Here is a 20,861-nt window from a genome sequence, read left to right as displayed (position 1 = left end):
ACTCCAGTTACAGTATTCTGTAATCTCTCATTTCTCAAAATGTTGAAACCTTTCATAAAAGTTGAAATTTTGGTGCCTAAATTTCTGATCATGAATGATCAAATTCCTGAACATTGACATTCACAAACATTGAGATTGAGAGTGTAGTGTATTAGTTTTTTAAGTGTGATAAAATTAAAATATTTTTTTTATTTGAAAGAAAATTTGAGAAAATCATATTTTTTTTAAATTTATATGAATAAAATAAATTTAGTTGTAATTTAATATTTTAATTATTATTAAATGAGTTTGAAAACTTTTTATTTTATCCCAAAAATTTTTCTGTAGCAGTTACCAAAACTTGACTGATTCTGTTGAATATGATAAAAATGATCAACTAATTAATTATAAATAATCTTAATACTTAAATTCCCATATATAGTTTTCTGCCTGCAGCAAGATAGGTCACAATTTGTCATCAATTGTTTAGCAATGCTAAACAATTGATACACCAAATTTTAGTATCAGTTTAACTCTGACAACATGTACCACAGATAGTTATTGAAATCAAGGAAAACCTTAATTTGACTTGAATATAAATAGAGGCATATATATAAGTCAAGAACAATTTCTCCTTTAAAACTGGGGAAATAAACATCAATTAATATTTCAGTCAATATGGTGTTTAGCAGTATTTTTTGATTATTCCTATACACAGAGAAAATAATTTTTGGATTAGATATCTGTACATGAGTTAATTAGAAGTTGACAGTTCTGACAATATTAGGAGATTGATCTGGCAATGTAAATGATAAAAAACTGTCGCTGTATCTAGTGAGTCGATTAGATCATCATATGTTGGAGAAAATTTTTTTTCTATTTATAAATATGAGATCCCGCTCATTGATTCAGGATGGAAATATTTTATTTTTGTGAAAACAACTGAGATCTTTTTAATGTGAAGATTCTTGACACTAGTTAAGAATTTAAACATGCATCTTAACTTGCGTAAAGATTAGATTTTTATACACCGAGTGAAAGGGGGGAGTTATGGCCTGGCGATGGAAGTAGGAATTAACAAATTTAAATGGATCAAAATTACATTTACTTATACAAAAATATGAAGAATAGGTTACAATTCAATATATATCTTAAATGATTAAAATAAATGAATGTCTAATTAACTAAGGAAATGATGAAACTAATATATACATCTGATTCTAACTACTAATAACAAGTAATAACAAGAGAGCTTACAATAATTATTATTGTTAGCTCTTGGGATGTATGGTGAGAACATTTTCTTGGAATGGGAGAGACTTCTCGTATTATTCTTTCATAACTAGATCAATACACCAGAAATAAGGCAAAAACTGAATCAAAGGGCTAACTATAGCCTGTGGCTAGAAGCATGGCTGTATATGACTAAAAGCATGGATAAATGGTGACCTCCATCTTTTATAACAAATCAGTGGACCAATTGGGTTTGTCCACAATTTGTTTCTGTCCTTCCTAAACTTTCAGTTTAAAGGAACTCCTCCAACTTCCTCTGATTCATAGGAAGTTAAAGATGATGCATTCTGATAAACTTTCCTTTTTTTGCATTTAAAAATAAAATAATATTTTTAAGCTAAATTAATTTTTTACACATTTTAAACATTAAAATTTTCCCTAATAAAATTCCGGTTCTTACACAACAACAACATATAATATATATTATATATAAATTAAAATGCTGTATGTAATAATTATGTATATATTTTTCATAATTAAAAAATTTTATGTATAAAATCAATAAAGTTATTGATAAAACTAAATTGTTTTAAAGTAAATTAGAAATTCCTTTTTAAAATTATTGTTATTTTTATAGAGTTTAAATGCTGCCTTATCATATGAAAATAAAGATCCTAGAACGTATATATCTATGGTCCCAACATCAGCTTTTACTGGAGAAGGAATGGGAAATTTAATGGCTCTGATCGTTGAATTATCTCAAACTATGATGGCAAAACGTTTAGCATTTTCTGAAGAACTTCAAGCTACTGTATTAGAGGTTAGATTATTTTTAATAATTTATATCATATTTTTATTTTTTTTATTTCTTTAAATTATAAACTATAAATTATTTCTATAAACTAATTCATGAACTTAGTCATAACACAAAATTTTTGCAATTTTCATTATAAAACCACATATTGACTTTATAAGAAATAATTTGACACAAGATAAATCTGACACATTGATGAACATCTACACGATGCACAAAAAATATAGAGTTAACAATTTTATTATTATTTAATAAATATTTCAAAAACATTTAAACAATAACATAATTTTGGAAATATTTTTTTATATTTTATATTAAATATGTAAAATTAACATATGTAAAATTGTATCGTTTTGAAAGCAAATATTTTAATTTTGTTTTTATAATAATGTTATATATTATATGATATATTGATATTGTAGTAATAAATACATATGTATACATGTCAGTATCAATAAATATAGCATATCATAATAATATAGAATTATTATTTTACTTTGATAATGATCAATAAATAAAAATTAATCTTTGGTTTATTCAGTTGATGACATATATATTGAATAACTATTTCATTTTATTGATGTAATTCAGCTATCTTATTGTTAAAGTGTAATGTTTTCATGGCTCATTTATATTGACAATGTTTTGACTGAAGGGCATAACCTGAAAATTTCCCATTTTGTATGATCACAAACAATTCACTCCTACATAAATTGACTGCCACAGATATCACTATCACTTTTTTATTGAGTTATGCTTTGTTGTAAATTTACAGCTACTTTATATTATAAGTTACACTTACGTGTTGTGGCGTTACAAACGTTAACTATTTTGGATGAGTTCACAAGCACTTTCGATAGCATACAGCTACCATCTTCAGGTGAAATTCGAATATAATCATTTTCAATTTTTAGCTTTCGAACAGCTTGTTGATTTGAACGAAGAGGCCAGATGGAACACCAGTTTAATTTAAAAATTGCTGTTCAAAAATTGGACAGCAATTTAAATGATGTAGTGTTTGCAAACAATGCATGTCGAGCAACATTGGAGCACTAGAAATTTTAGAGCACAGCTACTTTATTGAAAAATGTGATTTTTCAGATGGTTTTTAACTTCTACTGAAAATTTTGACAAATATGGGTTATATTTTTGTGCCAATACATCACTGATATGTAGATTTTATAAATATTAATTAAATATTATACTTGTAGGTTATGATATCTTTTATTGGTTTATGTAACAATTTATTGAATTTCATTGTGAAGGAAACTATTGAGTTGATACAAAAGTTTCTGAAATTTTTTAGACCTCTCTAGAATATTTGAAATTGTTTTCCAGCTGGTGATTTCTATGAAGTTTCTTATGGGTTTTGTAAATGAAGGTTGTTGAGGTAGACAATCATAAGTGAACAGATATATTCTGTTTAGTTTCGCAGTACCAAGTTTTTATATATATCAAGTTTTCTAATGCTTTCTTGTGACCAAATTCACACGTGTGTGCTTTATGATCTTCAGTTTGGTATAAAAGTAGCTGAATCTTATCTCTGTATGCTACAATCATTTGGCAAGAATGTTGTCTACAAGCTACAATTGGTTCAGTAAATTTAAAGCTGGGCTATTTGAAGTCAAAGATAAGCCATTTTCAGGAAGGCATTCCATCTTATTACACGACAAGCTACAGCAGCTGTGGAAGCCAACCCATGCCTGACCATGCAAAAAATATGCTGTGATCAGTCCACCATAGTTCATCCACAGATGAACATTGTGTGCTTTTTTCATGCAACACAAGACCATATATGTGAAGGTTGACAGAAGATGCTTGATCTTGGATGGGGGTTCTCCATCATCCCCTGTATAGCCCAGACATTGAACCATTCGACTATCATTTTTTCTGCTTCATGCAGCACTTCTTGGATGGAAAGCATTTCACTGATGATAAGATGAAAATTTCACTTTCAGAATTCAAGTCAAAACAGCCTGAATTTTGTTCAGCAGGAATCCTTGAAGAAAGAAGGTGCTTGAATGTAATGGAAATTATTATTATTTTTTGAATAAACTATTTTTTTCTTTTTGAAATAAATGTCGTGCTATAAAACTCTAGAAACTTTTACATCAACTCAATATATGCTGAAAATTCTCTATATTTTCAAGTAATTAAAAACTTACATTGAATTAGCAATTTACAATTAGACTGGATTTTCATTTCTGTATGATATATGCATATGATATAGCATTTTCTTGAATGGCCATTCAAGAAAATGCTAATGTTTCAATGCATTATGATATTCTTAGTCATTTTATAGGACAATAATGTTTTTGCATATATATATATATATTAGGCAATAATGTGGTTCCTGTCATAAATATTTACTTAATTTTAACTTAATTTATGCTATTACTAATCTGTCACTATACATAGTCCATATTGTTAAATATTGAATATTTAATGATTCAGTTCAATAAACATGTCAAAATTATCTTTAGTTTACTAGAATTGAATAGTTACATTAATACTTATTACATTTGTCATTACTGTTTATCATATTTTCACATACATAATGAGTAATTTATAAAAGCAACAAAATTGAAATAATCACAGTTCAAATATTACCTCATGCATTTCTGGCTCTATAGTATTATCTGTTAAATGCTTAATTTCAGGTAGCCAACTTCTAAATTTACCATGAAGGAATGTTTTTATCCTGTTTTAGAACAGCTTAAGAAGATGAAGCTGTCCTGATGAAGATGAACAGTGCTTTCCTTCATGGTAAATTTAAAAGTTGGCTATTTGAAATTAAGCATTTAATAAAGATAAAATGCTGTTCTTTTAAAATTAGTCAAGCATTGCATAAAAACTGTGTGTACAGTATCTTGGCTATTTATTTCATACATATACACTATAATATCCCATATAATTTTGCTTAGTATGTATGTAATGTAGTGTTTGCATGATGTCTAAGTCACATAACATCTTGTTTTATAGAATGCATCATGGACATTATGCATATACAGTAAAACATGTATCATCTGGAATTGCACAGTACTGAATATTTTTCTCATTTGGAAATTTTCCATTTTGAACAGTTTATCTTAACAGAAACTTGCTCCATTCTGAAGACTTTTTCTGATTTAGGCATCTTTCTGTTTTATTCAGGTTCCATGTTAGACAGGTTTTACTGTAATAAGATTGAAATAAGAATAAATTTTGATTTATTTCTTATGATAAAATTAATTATTATTATTTATAATGATTCATTCTACTTTTTGATTAGCTATATTTTTAAATAAGAATAAATTTTCACAAAATTATTATAAATATTACCATAGATTCTCACCTAAACGTCAAATCTCCAGCAAAACACCTAAATTCAACATTTGAACATTTTCAGCCACTCGTTAATCGGCCTTCATCAGGAAAAGTCAAACAAAAAAACATTTGAATGTTGAATTTAGGTGTTTTGCTGGAAATTTGATGTTTAAGTGAGAATCTATATATATCCTTCTAGTTTAGTGTTGTTTTTTATAAATATTATCATAAAAAAAAACAGTATTGTTGTATATACTTCCAAATTTTTAAGTAACATGTCATTTTATGAATTAAAAATTTTGTATATTGTTCGATATTATTTAGATATTTGTCCATAATGAAAAATTTTCAACATTTTAGTTTGTTTTTGTGCATTCTTCTGTTGGAAACTAGACAAATTGTTTAATTATAACAGAGTTAGTTAAGTAAGTAAATAAATAAATAATGAATGAACATTTCACTTATTTAAAAAAAAAAACGAAATTGAAAAAAGAAGACAAAATGAAAAAAGAACAAAATTGACTCATATAGTATGTATAGTCTTAAGAAATGTATTTTTTCTAAAATTTCACGTATTATTTTGTGATTTAGTTAATATGTTAAGTAGTAATGTTATGCAGTAATTTCTGCAGCAGCAGCTGTACTTCAAAATATTTATTTTAAGAATTTTCTACTTTATTTATACATAAAAGTAACTTTTGCTTTAATGTAGAAAAAATTAAATTAATATTAGTGCATTTCAGTTAGTCATACAATTTCATAAAAATTTATGATATACATATACTTTATCAAATTAAATTCATGTTATGGATGTTTTCAAGTCATACATTTAAACAGAAAATGTTTACATTCATAAATAAGGTCCATTAAATGAAACTGAAACGTTATTGTTTATTATATATATATATTCCTAGATGATAAAATTTATTTCTGTGTTAATTTCCAATTGTAACAATAAAAACAAATTTCAAATTTAATTATAATTTAAATATTATTTATTTGTAAATAGAATAGATGATAAAAAATAACCAACAATTTGTTTGTAACAAATCTGCTAAATTATAAAATTTGATAAATGATTGACAGTTCTGTTTAAAGACAAACTGTGATATGTGTAAAAATTCTGTCCTGCATTCATATCAAGTAATGAGATTGTTGCAAACATTATTTATTCCTGCATTAATTTCTTCATTGTGATGGAAATTGACTTACTTAATTTAAAAGCTATTATGTAATATTCTTAAAAATATAAATATGAATTTTAATTGAAGAGTAAGCTTGATTACATTTGTAATGATATAGTTACAATTATTATATAAATAAAATATTTTTGAAAGCATTAATATTTAGGAAAATATGGCATAATATGAACAAAAAACCAATTCTAACTTGTAATAATTTTCATACTATAAGATCGTAGTTGATGTTGAAAATTAAATTCAAAAACATTTCAAAAACCTAGTCTTTGGCTTTTTAGAGTGATATGGTTTTATTTTATTTAAGTCGTCGTTAAATTTTGTAGTTTAATCTCCTTATTTTGCTATTGTGTTATGATTATTTTTATCAATGTAAATACTTGTAAATAATGAAGTTTATTAAAAACAATACTTCATATAAGAAATATCAGAAATTTGTATTATTTATAATATGACATTTTATATAACTGTCTAGTCAAAACAACATAAAATCTTATATTTAAAAGCTTTGCATTCATCTGTTATGATGATGATAGTTATTATACTAGTTAATGATTATTATAAGTATGATTACAACTATAATTATTATAGCTATGCTATAATTATGATTACTATAATGACTGTTTAGTGATTATAGTAATCATAGTAGATTATGTAAATTCTTCTAAAGGCACTTGAAATGTTTATAATTTGTATATTTTATTATTTGAATATTATTTTATACGAAAATATAAGAAAAACTAATTTTAAAAAATGAGTATAAAATTATAATGTTATGGTTTTATACCATTAATATTTCCATTTATAAAGTTGAAATTTAGAAAAGAAAAAATTAATGTATAACTATATATAAAAATGTAAAATATTATCATCATCATAATTATTCTACATTTATTCTTGCAAAAAATTTAACAATTTTCTTTCATTTATTTTAAAATTACTTTATATTTTGAATTTCAAGCCAAATAAATCTGCTTGGTCTCGATTTTATATATTATTTGGAAAGCAATGTTTATTATATGAATTTAAAATGTAAAAAAAAAATGTTTTATTTTGTGATAAACTTAATTCATTTGCATATTGCACAATAGAAATCATTTATGAAATTTTCATAAACACTTTTAAAAAATAATGATTATTATTTGATTTTATTAATATAGTGTTCTTAAAAATCATATGTTATTATCAGATCATTTTAATTAGAGCATGAAAAGAATTTATTATTGTCATTCAAATAAACACAATTACAATTCAAGTCAAAAACTCACAAATTAGTTCATTTAAAAAAAAAAATGAAATTATGTGGACATAAAACAGTTAAAATCAGATGTTTTCTTCATTTATTTTTTGTTATTAGTGAAAACTACACATTTATTTGTATAATAACTGTTTCATCATTCAGTTGATTTTACTTTCTGCATGTTTGCTCATCTATACTTGGAAAATGAAGTATTGCTATAACAATCTTGTTTTCTTCTTTTAATGGCTACTTTCTGTTAAAAAAAATTCAGGCTGTATTGTCTTGTTGACTGTTTTTTTTTTATTATTAGATAATTTCGAAATATCTGTTTATATATTTGTTCAATAAGTTGCCATTTTTAAAAATTTTACTCTGATTTTAATCTATATATATAAAAACGAATGTATGTCTGAATGTCTGTCTGTTTGTCCTTCATGCATTACTATACCATTTATCCGATTGCCATGAAACTTTGGAAAGTTGTTTAATACATTCCCGCAAAGGTTTCTGGCATATGTGAAGACCACCATTTCCCCCCTTTCAAAAATATATTTATATATGGATTAAGGCTTTTATGTCCAACAGATGGCGCTAACTTCCGACGACCTAAGTTTGCTTTTCTGTGAGGCATTATGTTTTTCTGTGAGAATGGACTAAAGCAGATCATTTTCTATCTATCTATATAAATAAAATATAACGTTCGTTTGTTCCTACCGATTCCTTTGAAATTTTGACACCACGTTGCATTCGAATACGCACGTGTTTTTATATAATATACATGTCGAAATTCCCCCCACTGGGGGGGAGATGGACAGGATTATGGATTACCGTGAAGAACTTGGCTTCTATTATACTATTTTAGATGCGGTTTTTTGAGTTTTTAATTGCGTTTTAATAGGTTACGTGAACAGAATATACACTAAAAAGGGATTTTTCATATTCCCCAGCGGGGAGAGGGACAGGATTAAGGCTTACTGTGAAGAACTCGGCTTCTATTTGTACTATGTTGCATGCGGTGTTTTGCGTTTTTAATTGCATTTTAATAAGCTATGTCAACAGAATATACACTAAAAAGGGATTTTTCAATATTCCCCCACGGAGGAAGTGTTATACATTTATAATAGATACATTTTGAGCCACAACAACGTGTGGCCGGGTCAGCTAGTTTGATATAAAATTAACTTAAAATTAGAATTAATTACATATTTGGTTAATAGTAATAAATATCTTTTGAATATTTTTACCAAAGATAAACTTTTAAAAAAAATCCGTAATCTTCAAAAAACTTTTATTATAATTCTGTTAAAGTGTATTTGTTGTTATCAGTTTAACATTCAATAGATCTCTCTATCTTTTGTATGTGTAATTTGAAAATATTTTTTATATTTAATATACTTTATTTATGTTTATTATGTATTGGATAGAAATACTTTTTGTATAATAAGTAGCTTTATTTCTATTACTTTGTTACAGACAGAATTAATATTTTTTCTAAATGTAATTGTGGGCTTCGAGGCCGTTATGATTTATATTACGCATGTTTTGGGTAGAGTCCTGCCACCAGGTGTGTTTTACCGGACACACCACTGATTGAGACAAAGTAAATGACTAAGGCATGAGGGTAAGAGTCACTCCGAAGTCCAGGAATGAGCCTCACAGGAGGAAGAATACAGAGTCAGATATAATCAATTAAAGGAAATTTATTAGCAAAAAAAAAAAATGAAAGTTGAGAACGAAGTTATCAAATCTGATTTTTGAAAATTTGCCTATCTTTATCTATACAACGAGGGGGTACCTAACGGGGGGTATTCGAACTACACAACTCACAACATACCAGGTAAACAAGATGTCTTCTCTTGTTTGTTCAGACAGTCGGTCAGTCTCTTGATCCTGTTTCACTCTCTCTCTTTCTTGCTTGTACTGTCTGGACTGGACTGCACTCTCTGGCTGCTTAGGTCCTGTGTCTGTCTGACTGCCTCTGGTCTACTCTCTCTGGTCTGTTGTCCTGAGTCTGCTCTCACTTACTACTGTACCACACTAGTCTGGACTAGACTAGCTTGCACTGGACTGGATTCCACTAGACTAGCTTGGACTTGCCTGTATGGGCTAGCACTGGCCTGGATTGGCCAGCACTGGCCTAGCCTCCACTAGACTAGATGCACTCAATTAGCTACACTGGCTGACTGCACTCTCTCTTCTGTCCTGTTTCATCTGTAGTGTCTCTTCTGTGTCTTCCTTCTCCTGAGTGTCTCTCTCTTTTCCTCTTTTTCTTCTGAGTCTCTTTTGTCAGGCTGGAGCTCTCCTTTTAAATACTTCCAGCATGAGAAGGTTCATCATCCGATGATGATTTATTGGTGGTGTCATCATCGGGTGATGATTTATTGGCGGTGTCGTCATCATAGCTGAGATGATGGTGGTCTTCACATAATTTATCCATCTTATATAGTATGTTGATTAATGTTAGAAGACAAGTTAAGAGGTTTTAATTCTGCAATTATGTAATTAGAACCTCTTTACTTCTAATCTTTTGATGTCTTATTCAAAAATATCATATCAGCATTTTAGAATGCTGATATTCTTGAATGAGGCATCAAAAGATTACAGTAAAAATATCAAAAATTTTAATATGTTAAATATAAATTTGTATCATTATATAATTCAAATTGTTTTTACTTTGTTAATAATAGAATGTCATTGTATTAAATAATTTTAGAATAGTAGAATGAGAAGTCATAAGGATGAAACAAATTTTCAGAATATTTTAGTAAATTAATATATAAATATTAGTATTATGAGATTGGGAGCCGTGAGACCCCACTCACTGATTCAGAGTATAAATATTTTAATTTTCGGAAAAGATCGTTGAGATCTTTTGAACATCAAGATTTCTGACACCAGTTAAGAAATAATGCGTCTTAACTTGCGAGAAGATCTGATTTCTATACATCAAGTAAAAGAAGGGGGAGTTGTGGTATGGCAATGGAGTAACCTGAAATGAGAGAATTAATTAAAACATATTCATAAATCAAAGTAAAACTAAATTCAATAGAAGAGAGATTAAATACATAAAATGAATATAATAAGTAAGCGACTCAAAAAAATGTGTGTGTGTGTAATACCTTTGATCTGATTGTGGTTTCTTGGACGATTTGGCCAGTTTAATAGGGCTTCAGGAGGACTGGAGCACTCTGAAGGAGCACAGAGAGAGCTGAGAGAACTCAACACAATGTTGGTGAATTCTAGGAGAGAACACCAGAGGATTTGAGGCAAGAACTTCAAGAAATGGGATGTTCTACCCTTTTATCCCTCAAACCTCCTCCAATCAAAAGTTATTAGACATATCATGTGATGAGATCCAAAGGTGAGTCACACCGCAAGATGTGTTAACAACATCTGAGATAATTAGTTTCATCACGGGAAATGATCTAATCTTAGTAAAAACAGAAGGAAGTTTTATTTTCCTCATTAACCAAACTCAAAAGTAAAGTAGAATTTAATGACTCTTTTAACTAAATAAATTCTCAATGTCTTTTAATAATTAAAAAGATCTTAATGATCTTTGAAACTAAATAAATTTCCTTTTTAAAATGTGGAAATGTTTTCCAAATATTGGCTTCGGAAATAGAAATAATAAAATAAATGGGTCAGATGGTCTCCAGGTTCTTACAGTATTTATGCACAAGATATGAATTTATATTGTTTTTTTTTATTGTTTATTGTTATTTATGTGGGGATGTTTAACATATCTAAAACATTATGTGTGTATCTATAACATAACACACTACATATTCCTCTAGCACAGAAACTGTATCTGTTGTATAAAGCATAGCAGCAAGGTCTGGCCAGAAGACAAACAGACCATGTGAGTGGTCAGTTTGTTTTCTGACCAGAATGGGATCAGTTTTTTGTAATACACTCCTTTATGTATACTCCTTTGTTGACACAGAAGAATGTGAAGTGCAATGAATGCTTGCAATGTTCCTTTTGGACTGATTACTATCCAAAACAACACTTTCTAAGGAAATTTTGCATGTTGTTTAAATTTTACCTGTTGTACTATTATAAGGATGAGGTTGTTCATGATTCCAGAACAGTCACTTTCATCAAAGCTAAAATACGACTCATCCACAACATTCAATCCATTTGAAGCTTTGAAATATCACCACACATTTTTTGCAGCAGTGTCTTTTGCAATTTGAATTGTTCTTTTGTATATTTTGGAGTTGATTTTTGCTTCTGGAGGACATTTTGCTTGACTAGCATTTTTCACACTGATGAGATATTTTAAACATTCTTCCAAGTTTTCTTAGCAACTGGCCAACTTTCCTAAAAACCTCTCTTTCCAACAACTCTTTTGCTGTCATTTTAATTCTTTCACTCACACTCTGGACATCTACTAACAGTCTTACCACTTTCCAGCCTTTCTATGATACTGTAAATAGTCTTTCTTGCCATTTCATATCTAAAAAATACTTGACTGTGTAAAATGTTTGTAAAATTTACCAGCTACAATTCTTTTTTGCTCTTCATTAAGCTACTTTATTTTGTTAACATTTGGAATATTGTTGCCATGACAACATGAATTTAAATCTATGGAGTCTGGGCAACATCTAGCAAATTCTCAAATTTATTTTTAAAAAACATATCAAATATGTCTACCAAAATTGTGCAGATTTTTAGTTTACATACTTATATTAATAAAATTTAACAAATAAGTCACAAATTTCTGTTAAATTTTGACCATTTATTTGATTTTATAGAACTTATAGTTAAATGAATATTTTGATGAAAAATACAAGTAAAATTAAGATTTCATTAAAAATTTCTTGCAGACAAGAAATTTATTATAAAAACTATATAAAAATTAATATTCATTGAATTATAAACACTGAATTTACACCAAAAAATTATGTCAATTTTATAAATTTGCATATTAACACATCTAGTAGAAATACCTAAAGTAAATGGTTGTGAAATATAATACAGAAATTCAAAGTAATAATTAATTAGTAAACTTAAAGAGAAATTAGGCTTTATATAGTTATTGTAATCAATAAGATATGAAAGTGTAAGAAATCTTTCTATAATTATTCTATACTTGAAAAGATTTAATATTAAGGAACCAGATTAAGAAACCTGTAATTTTAAAGATTCATAGTTGCATTGTTTTTATTGTTTATTGACCATTGTTCAGTTTTTTGTCCTTATATGCCATTTTTTATTTTTCCTTTTATGATCATAGTTCATTATCATAAAACAATTCATCTTTCTGTGAAAAATGTAGCCAGCATTTCTTTGAGTGTTTATTTTACAAATAATTCATTGTAGATATGAAACTGTGATATTACATAACTGTCTTTCTGTGATATATATTTATTATTGTTATTTTTTCCCAAAACATTTTTCAACTTGGTGTATTATGAAACAGTCTCTTAAATTATACTTAATACTTTCTTTGTTCTTTGTAATTTTTGATACTTTGTATTGCTTTATTAGAGTGTGTATAATTATTACATTTTAAAAGATTTATGTGTATATTATTCGACATAAATTATATTTTAAATATCCTTATTAAATATATTCTATTTTAAATCTCATTGATCATTGTATGAACTTAGTTGTGTATAATTCAATTTACAGTCTGTTAATTATTATTTAATAATTTAATGTTATTTACATACGAAAATAGTATACATTATTTTTTATTTGTGAATATGGTTATTTATTTATATTTTATCAATTTTAATCAAATTTTGAATTCTGTAACACACTGTAAAATTCTCCAAATGTCGTATAACATCAGACTATAATTTGGTAGTAATAATTATAAGTTACTAATAAATTTAGCACTGTTATAGCCCAATGTTATATGGCATTTATAGAATAATTATTGCTATGTATTGGGTTTGTTGTGGATGTTTATATTTATATACACTATAAAATTAAATTTTGATATTTATAAAGACTTTATTGTAACAGATATATGTTATATGGTATTATTGGGCTGCAACTTGAAAAAATTGTAGACCTATAAATTCTCACTGTCGTCCATCTGTCTTTTTTTAATGTCGAGAATGGTGTGAGATAGATGAAATCTGAGGCCAGCTATGGAAAGCTTAGGGGCAGAAGACCCTGATTAACTATATGTGAACTTCCAATGCAAACTGGAAGTCAAGTTATTTCAATTCAAAGTTTTCCCCTGAAAGGAGTTAGATAGATGACTGGCATGACTGCATTGGTAATGGGAAAATATGATGTACAAGGGCAAGCCTCTAGTAATTTAAGGTGGAGAGGATATATTTTAAATTAAATAAATTAAAAATATGATATAAAAATAGCAGCCTGGCATTGTGACGATGTCACAATAAATAATTGCTTGTTTATTGCTGCTGCTGCATCAATGACATAAAATGCATTTTAGCCTTCAAATGTAACACACTTTACACTCAAGAGTCCAGTGAAATTTTGTTATTCTAGAATTTATATTGCACTTCATTGCTAATTGTAATAAGTTTAATTTTAAACAGATGGTTTAAAAATAACTTAGAATGTCAGTTACCTTTAGTTTTTATTTTATAACTATAAAATATAATTTTAAATTAATTCTTTGTGCTACTATCTCTTTAATTTTTCAATTTTGTTTTTATATTGTCCACATAAACTTTGTTTATAAATAGGACTTATTATACTTTGCTAATTCAAAACTACACCAGTATAATAAGTCCTATTTATAAATAAAGTTTATGTGGACAATATAAAAATATAATTTTAAATTACAGTGGAGCATCGAAAAGTGGAACCAATTGGGGACTGGGGTCCTTCCAGTTAATGATTTGTTCCAGTTTCCGACTTTGTACGAAAAAATACATTAACCTGTCCGATGTTCAAATTTTTCTCCGTTGCGTATCGCTTCCTGTTGAATTTTTCTCCGTTGCGTGTTGCTTCGTGTTGAATTTTCATCGATTTTAAGCCTAACGAAAATTTTTATAATAATCATCGAGGCTATCGTATTGTTAAAAATTATTTCTGCATTTTGTACAAACAAAATAAATATATTAAAGAATATAAAAAACATGAAAATTATACTTTAGAAGTAAATTTAGTATCAAAAACATTCGATTCAGCACGACACAGTCCGACTCGCACTTTCCGGCCATTCCACTTACCGACGTTCCACTTATCGACGCTCTACTGTATTTCTGAAATAAATTTATTTAATATAATTATGAGAGAAAATATAGCAAATTTCAGTGTATCTTAAATAAATAAAAAATTTTGTTTTTATTCAAGATCAGGGATGGCGAACCTTTTTGTGTTCGCATGCCATATTGTAAGCATACTTAGCTTTAAAGATGTGTGCCAAAGTTTCAGACTTTGAATAACGATATTTAAAGAAATTAAACAAATACGCTTTAATTAGAATAACTGTAAAAAAGCTGATTGAAGAAAGGATGATCAGGTGATAAACCAAAAGGATGATTGAAAAAGACAGAAATCGTATGATACATTACGTGCCAGATGATTTCTTCTTATGTGCCATAGGTTCGCCACCCCTGTTCAAGATGACGCTTCATTAATACTTTATGCTACAATTGTAATTCACTTCAATTTATTTTTAAAATTACAGAATAAAGTGCATTTCTTGTTGTATTGTGTAATAAAATAATAATGCTGTAGTAAAAAATTCAAAATTTTTTTACTTTAGTAATTCTATTCTATGGAGGTAACTATAATTAATTTGTAATTGTTTTATTACATAAATGTTCTCAAAAGATTAAATGAATTAAATATTGTATAATAAATTACTAAAATATTAATTTATTTATATACAGTATTTAGATGTTTATGAAACTATGGCTTATTTTAAAAAACAAAATTAAAGTTTAAAAACTTTGAATTAGTAATCAAGAACCACTTTCAGTATGATTTTAAATGTCCTCTGTAAACTGAAGCTAAGAATATTGATATTAATGAATCTATGTGGTTTTGTGATTGATAAAACCCAATATAACTGTCTGTGAAACGTTAAATGTTTCAAAATTATTCACTTAGTAATAATTAGAATTTGAAAAACATATTTCACTTTATTTTTATATTAAAAAAAAATATAAACCTATTATAGCAATGTAGATAGAAGCACAAATATTAAGAAATTATTCATTTAATATCATATATAAATGCTAGGATAAGGTGGCAGATTCATAACTGACACTGTAAAAGTTTTTTTTTTTTATTCTAAATATCTCTTGATTAGAATATTCTAATTAGCAAATGCCTTACTTAAAACATTGCTACTCTCATTTTACAATTTAGATTGTTTTTAGTTTGAACTCAAATTGTTTGTTTTTAATTATTTAAATAATAATTTTAGATTCGATAAAAATATTCAAAATTTTTAATACGAACATTAGTTTTAATATAATTAAGTAATAAATATGTTATTACATTTGTTCTACATTAGTATGAAAACTGAGAAAAGGTAAAAGAAAGAAAGAATAATCTGCTTAGGATAATTAATTTATTTCACAAAATTATTACAATAATTGAATCTGCACTAATCAGGGAGTATATTTAACAGGAAAAATAACAATTTGTTTAAAGAGAGATTTTTTCACTAAAGAAGTAATTAGAATTGACTTAATAATGGGTTATAAAATTGTAATTTTTATTACTTTATTTTGTAACTAAATTTTTAAGTGCTTTTACTGAAAGAGAAAAATTATCTAATGTTGTTTGGACTTGCTTCCTCCTCCTTTTCTGCATGAAGATCTCAATAGCACATAATTACATTTTCTAATACTCTTTTGCATAAATGCTGCATTCTTCATTTGGATCATTATTCAATTTTGAATAGTGTTCCAAATAAATATTTTGTGTTGATCTTTTAGAAATGTCAGTATCAAAGGATAACAAGTAGGTAGTGAGGGGATGATCAGCTAGATTCAGTCCAGCTAGTTACTTTTGCTGTTTTCATTATAAATTAGCAACTTAACTATTGGCATTGTGTAATACAGCATTTCATTGCTTTAAAGTGTTTAATTATTAAATAGGTACTTACAAGCAAATACAAATTTTACTACACTTTTAGATACATGTAGCTTTTTATTAAAATAAATATATAGCATTTAGGTATTTAGTATTAATTATGATAAATAAAACAAATAATGCAATATGATTAAAAAAAATTGTCCTAATCAGCCAACTCATTTAAAAAATATGCTTCCTTATATGACAGACTTGATGGAGTGTATGATCAGGTCCTCCAACAGAATGCAGAGATTGTTTCATTTATTCAATTGCTGTTTAAAAAACCTTGTGGGGTAATTTATTTTACTATGTCTTTTTAACTCTAAATATGAAAATTATCACCTTTAATTGTCCAGCACAAATGTTTTAACAAAAATAAAAACGTTTTCGATCGTTTTCAACGGTCATCTTCAGTTACAACTCAAATTAAAAAAGAACGATAAAATAGAATTAAATACGAAAATAATAAATGCGCATGCGCAACTATAAATATATCGCGCATGATGCCTAATATACAGAATAAATGAATAAAATTATGTAAACAAAAATACGTGGCCGCATCTCTTGTATGTTATTATTGTTTATCTTTATAAAACGATTTCCATGCGGTTGATAAAGAATCCGCGTCTCTATGATTGATACATCCCGTTTTTTCTTGGGCTTTATATATTTCTAGCTTTTCTAGATGTTTGATTGTATGTCTATTGTTCGTCGGCTTGATGACGGAAGCTTGGTCCCACAATACCTCAATATCTTGTTGCTTGGCGTATGAAGCTAGAACCGTACTGTCCAGATTCTTATTAATCGAGTACTGGTGTTCTTTGATTCTTTGCTCTAAGTGCCGTAAAGTAGCTCCCACATAAACAATATCCGAATTAAATCGTTGGTCCTTTATTGGTATGGAGTAAACCCCTGTTAAAGAGTTCCGATCTTCTCTCTTCTTGTCATTCCTTAACAATTTGTAAACTGTCGGATTACGCCGGTAAATGATACGTATATTATTGGCCTTAGCAATTTCGTTTATCATTTTGTTCAAGAAGGGATAATAATTGATTACCATCTTCTGTTTACTGTTATCCGCGGGAGAGTGATTACTTCGATTCTGGAACGTTGTGATAAGTTTTTCTACTATATTTCTCTGGTAACCTTGTTGTGTTGCTATTTCGAGTATGTAATCCAATTCTTTATAGGTATCACATATGTTTGTGCAATGAGTATAGGCACGCTTGATCCAAGATCGGAACGCTGCATACTTAATATGCCTGGGATCCACCGATTGATTCGGGATGATGATAGTATTTAGACCCGGTTTCCGGTAAATGTTCGTCTTGATTTCCCCTTCTCCGCAGGTGATATTAATATCGAGGAAATGAACATTATTATAGCTCTCCTGGTCCAGTTGTAAAGTTAAACCATAAGGGTTATCATTGATATCATTTAGGAATCGTTGAGTGTTGTGCTTATTATTCCATAGAATGAATATATCGTCTATGTATCTAGTGTATAGAATAATATCATTTTGGAATCCGGGAAGAATAGTATTTTCGAGTTGTCGTAACACCAAATCGCATAGTATAGCCGACATCGGACTGCCCATTGGCACCCCTCTACCTTGCAGGAAAACTCTCCCTTCAAATTGAAAGAAGGATATATAACATATTAAATCAGACAGCTCCAGGATGTGTTGATTTACGGCACTTAGAGCAAAGAATCAAAGAACACCAGTAATCGATTAATAAGAATCTGGACAGTACGGTTCTAGCTTCATACGCCAAGCAACAAGATATTGAGGTATTGTGGGACCAAGCTTCCGTCATCAAGCCGATGAACAATAGACATACAATCAAACATCTAGAAAAGCTAGAAATATATAAAGCCCAAGAAAAAACGGAATGTATCAATCATAGAGACGCGGATTCTTTATCAACCGCATGGAAATCGTTTTATAAAGATAAACAATAACAACATACAAGAGATGCGGCCACGTATTTTTGTTTACATAATTTTATTCATTTATTCTGTATATTAGGCATCATGCGCGATATATTTATAGTTGCGCATGCGCATTTATTATTTTCGTATTTAATTCTATTTTATCGTTCTTTTTTAATTTGAGTTGTAACTGAAGATGACCGTTGAAAACAATCGAAAACGTTTTTATTTTTGTTAAAACATTTGTGCTGGACAATTAAAGGTGATATATTTCATATTAAGCCTAATTTCCAGTAATTTAAAGTTGGTTTTAACTCTAAAATTATTTAATAGTAATTTCAATTATACTAGTGTTCAAAATTAAGAGAATTTGCACATTTTGTCAATTTTAACAAAAAACTGAAAGTACAAATTATGCCACTGAATAAGAATGCAAATTTTTAGTGTTAAATACGTAAGCTTACACGTGTGTGAGTGGAGCTTTTACAGTGGAGGGCATGAAATGCACACATGGCTTTGTTTTGCAATTAGTTCACTCATACTTCTCGGCAGTGGTGATATTCGAAATAGTTAACAAAGGGTTCGCTAGCAGAAAATTTTTCCCTGACAATCACAGACAAACAAAATGGAAGTTTTGGCTAGAAATAAATACAATACCTTTTCTGGCGATATATCTAATAATCAGTGGTGTATTTAGAACATTACAAGCTCTGGGCGAAGACCAGGTAACAATAGTATATTAGTGCTGTTGACCTTTTTTTGTTTTAGGCAGAGAAATTTTTCACCTCAAATGGCACTACTCATAGTAGACAGATGTCATCATCTCTCGTAATACAATATCCTTTTTATTTCGCTATCTATAGCCCAACACGTCTTCCACAGCCATCATGTATTATCTCGCGCGCATGGGATTGTGGAATCTCTCTTATGACTGGATCTAGTTTCAAGAACTCTCTTGAATCGATCGCAATTAAACCTCGTTTTGGTCAAGAGAGATCGCACCAAGACATAGTCCCCAACCTTGCTCACAATCTAGATTGAAATGCTCGGTGCGAACGGGGTATAAGGCTCTAGTTTAGTAGTATTACAGAGTATAATACGTATATTTTAATATATTTAAAAAAAAAAAAAACAAAACTACTGAGAAATGTTCCGTGTGTTTAACAAGGTTCAGAAAACTGAAAATTTTAACAACGGGTTCGGCCGAACCTGTGCGAACCCACTGAATATCACCACTGCTCCTTGGTAACATTCATTGTTTTTCTTGGAAGAGTTGGTTCAATTTCATAAGCAGTCAGGTAAAATGAGTAGCCCCAAACATCTTGATGATGGAATGAGGTGGAGAATTGTGGATAGATTGGAGGAAGGGCAATTACAAGTGCAGGTTGCTACAAAGCGTAATGTAATGTCCTGTGTCATCTGCAATTTGTGGAAACAGTTTAAGGACACTAGATCTATATTGAGAAGGCCTAGGAAAGGTCATCCAATAGCCATAACGGAAAATAAAGAGTGTTATTTAGCACTTTCAGCGAGGTGCCACAGGACTACTACAGCTATCTCGTGAGCTGCATGCTGCCAGGGAACCTGAGTTTCAAGGATTGCTGTTTTCTGGAAGCTTTATGAGAGAGGGCTTTTTGCCAGAAGACCCACTGTTTGCATCACACTTCAGCATACAAGAGAGTACATTTAGCATGGTGCAGACAGCATCAGCCTTGGACCAAACTTCAGTGGGGTACAGTTCTCTTCACAGATGAGTCACAATTCAGCCTGGACACAAATTCTTGACGCATCTCTATCTGGAGAGAACCTGGAACCCAATGCCTTTCCTCCAACATCCAAGAAAGAGACAGCTATGGCAGTGGAAGTGTCATAGTCCAGGCAGGCATTACATTGGATGGTTGCATGTCTCTCCATCTGTTTGACATAGGCTCCCTGATTGCTGGGAGATATAGAAATGAGATCTTACAGCCCTATGTTTGACTTTTCAGGGATGCAGTTGGCCCTCAGTTCATTTTTATGGATGACAATGCTTGTCCACATAGGACTCATCTAGTTGATGATTATCTTGAAAATGAGGATATTGCCCAGATGGATTGGCCAGCCAGATTTCCAGACTTAAACCCTATTGAACATG

General features: G+C 29.0%; 1 protein-coding gene across 2 annotated transcripts in view; it reads left to right on the top strand.

The window, feature by feature from the left end:
- eIF5B (eukaryotic translation initiation factor 5B) overlaps positions 1-20,861 on the top strand; it is a 120,380-nt gene that overhangs the window by 57,226 nt on the left and 42,293 nt on the right. For both annotated transcript variants that reach the window (XM_067263620.1, XM_067263621.1), the window contains exon 16: positions 1,850-2,032. In XM_067263620.1, coding sequence (XP_067119721.1) covers positions 1,850-2,032 — 183 coding nt within the window. The remainder of the gene's footprint in view (positions 1-1,849; positions 2,033-20,861) is intronic.

This window comes from Centruroides vittatus, unplaced genomic scaffold (genome assembly GCF_030686945.1).
Source record: "Centruroides vittatus isolate TY-2023 unplaced genomic scaffold, ASM3068694v2 contig_1788, whole genome shotgun sequence".
Lineage (NCBI taxonomy): Eukaryota > Metazoa > Arthropoda > Arachnida > Scorpiones > Buthidae > Centruroides > Centruroides vittatus.
This window is presented reverse-complemented; position numbering and strand designations above follow the sequence as displayed.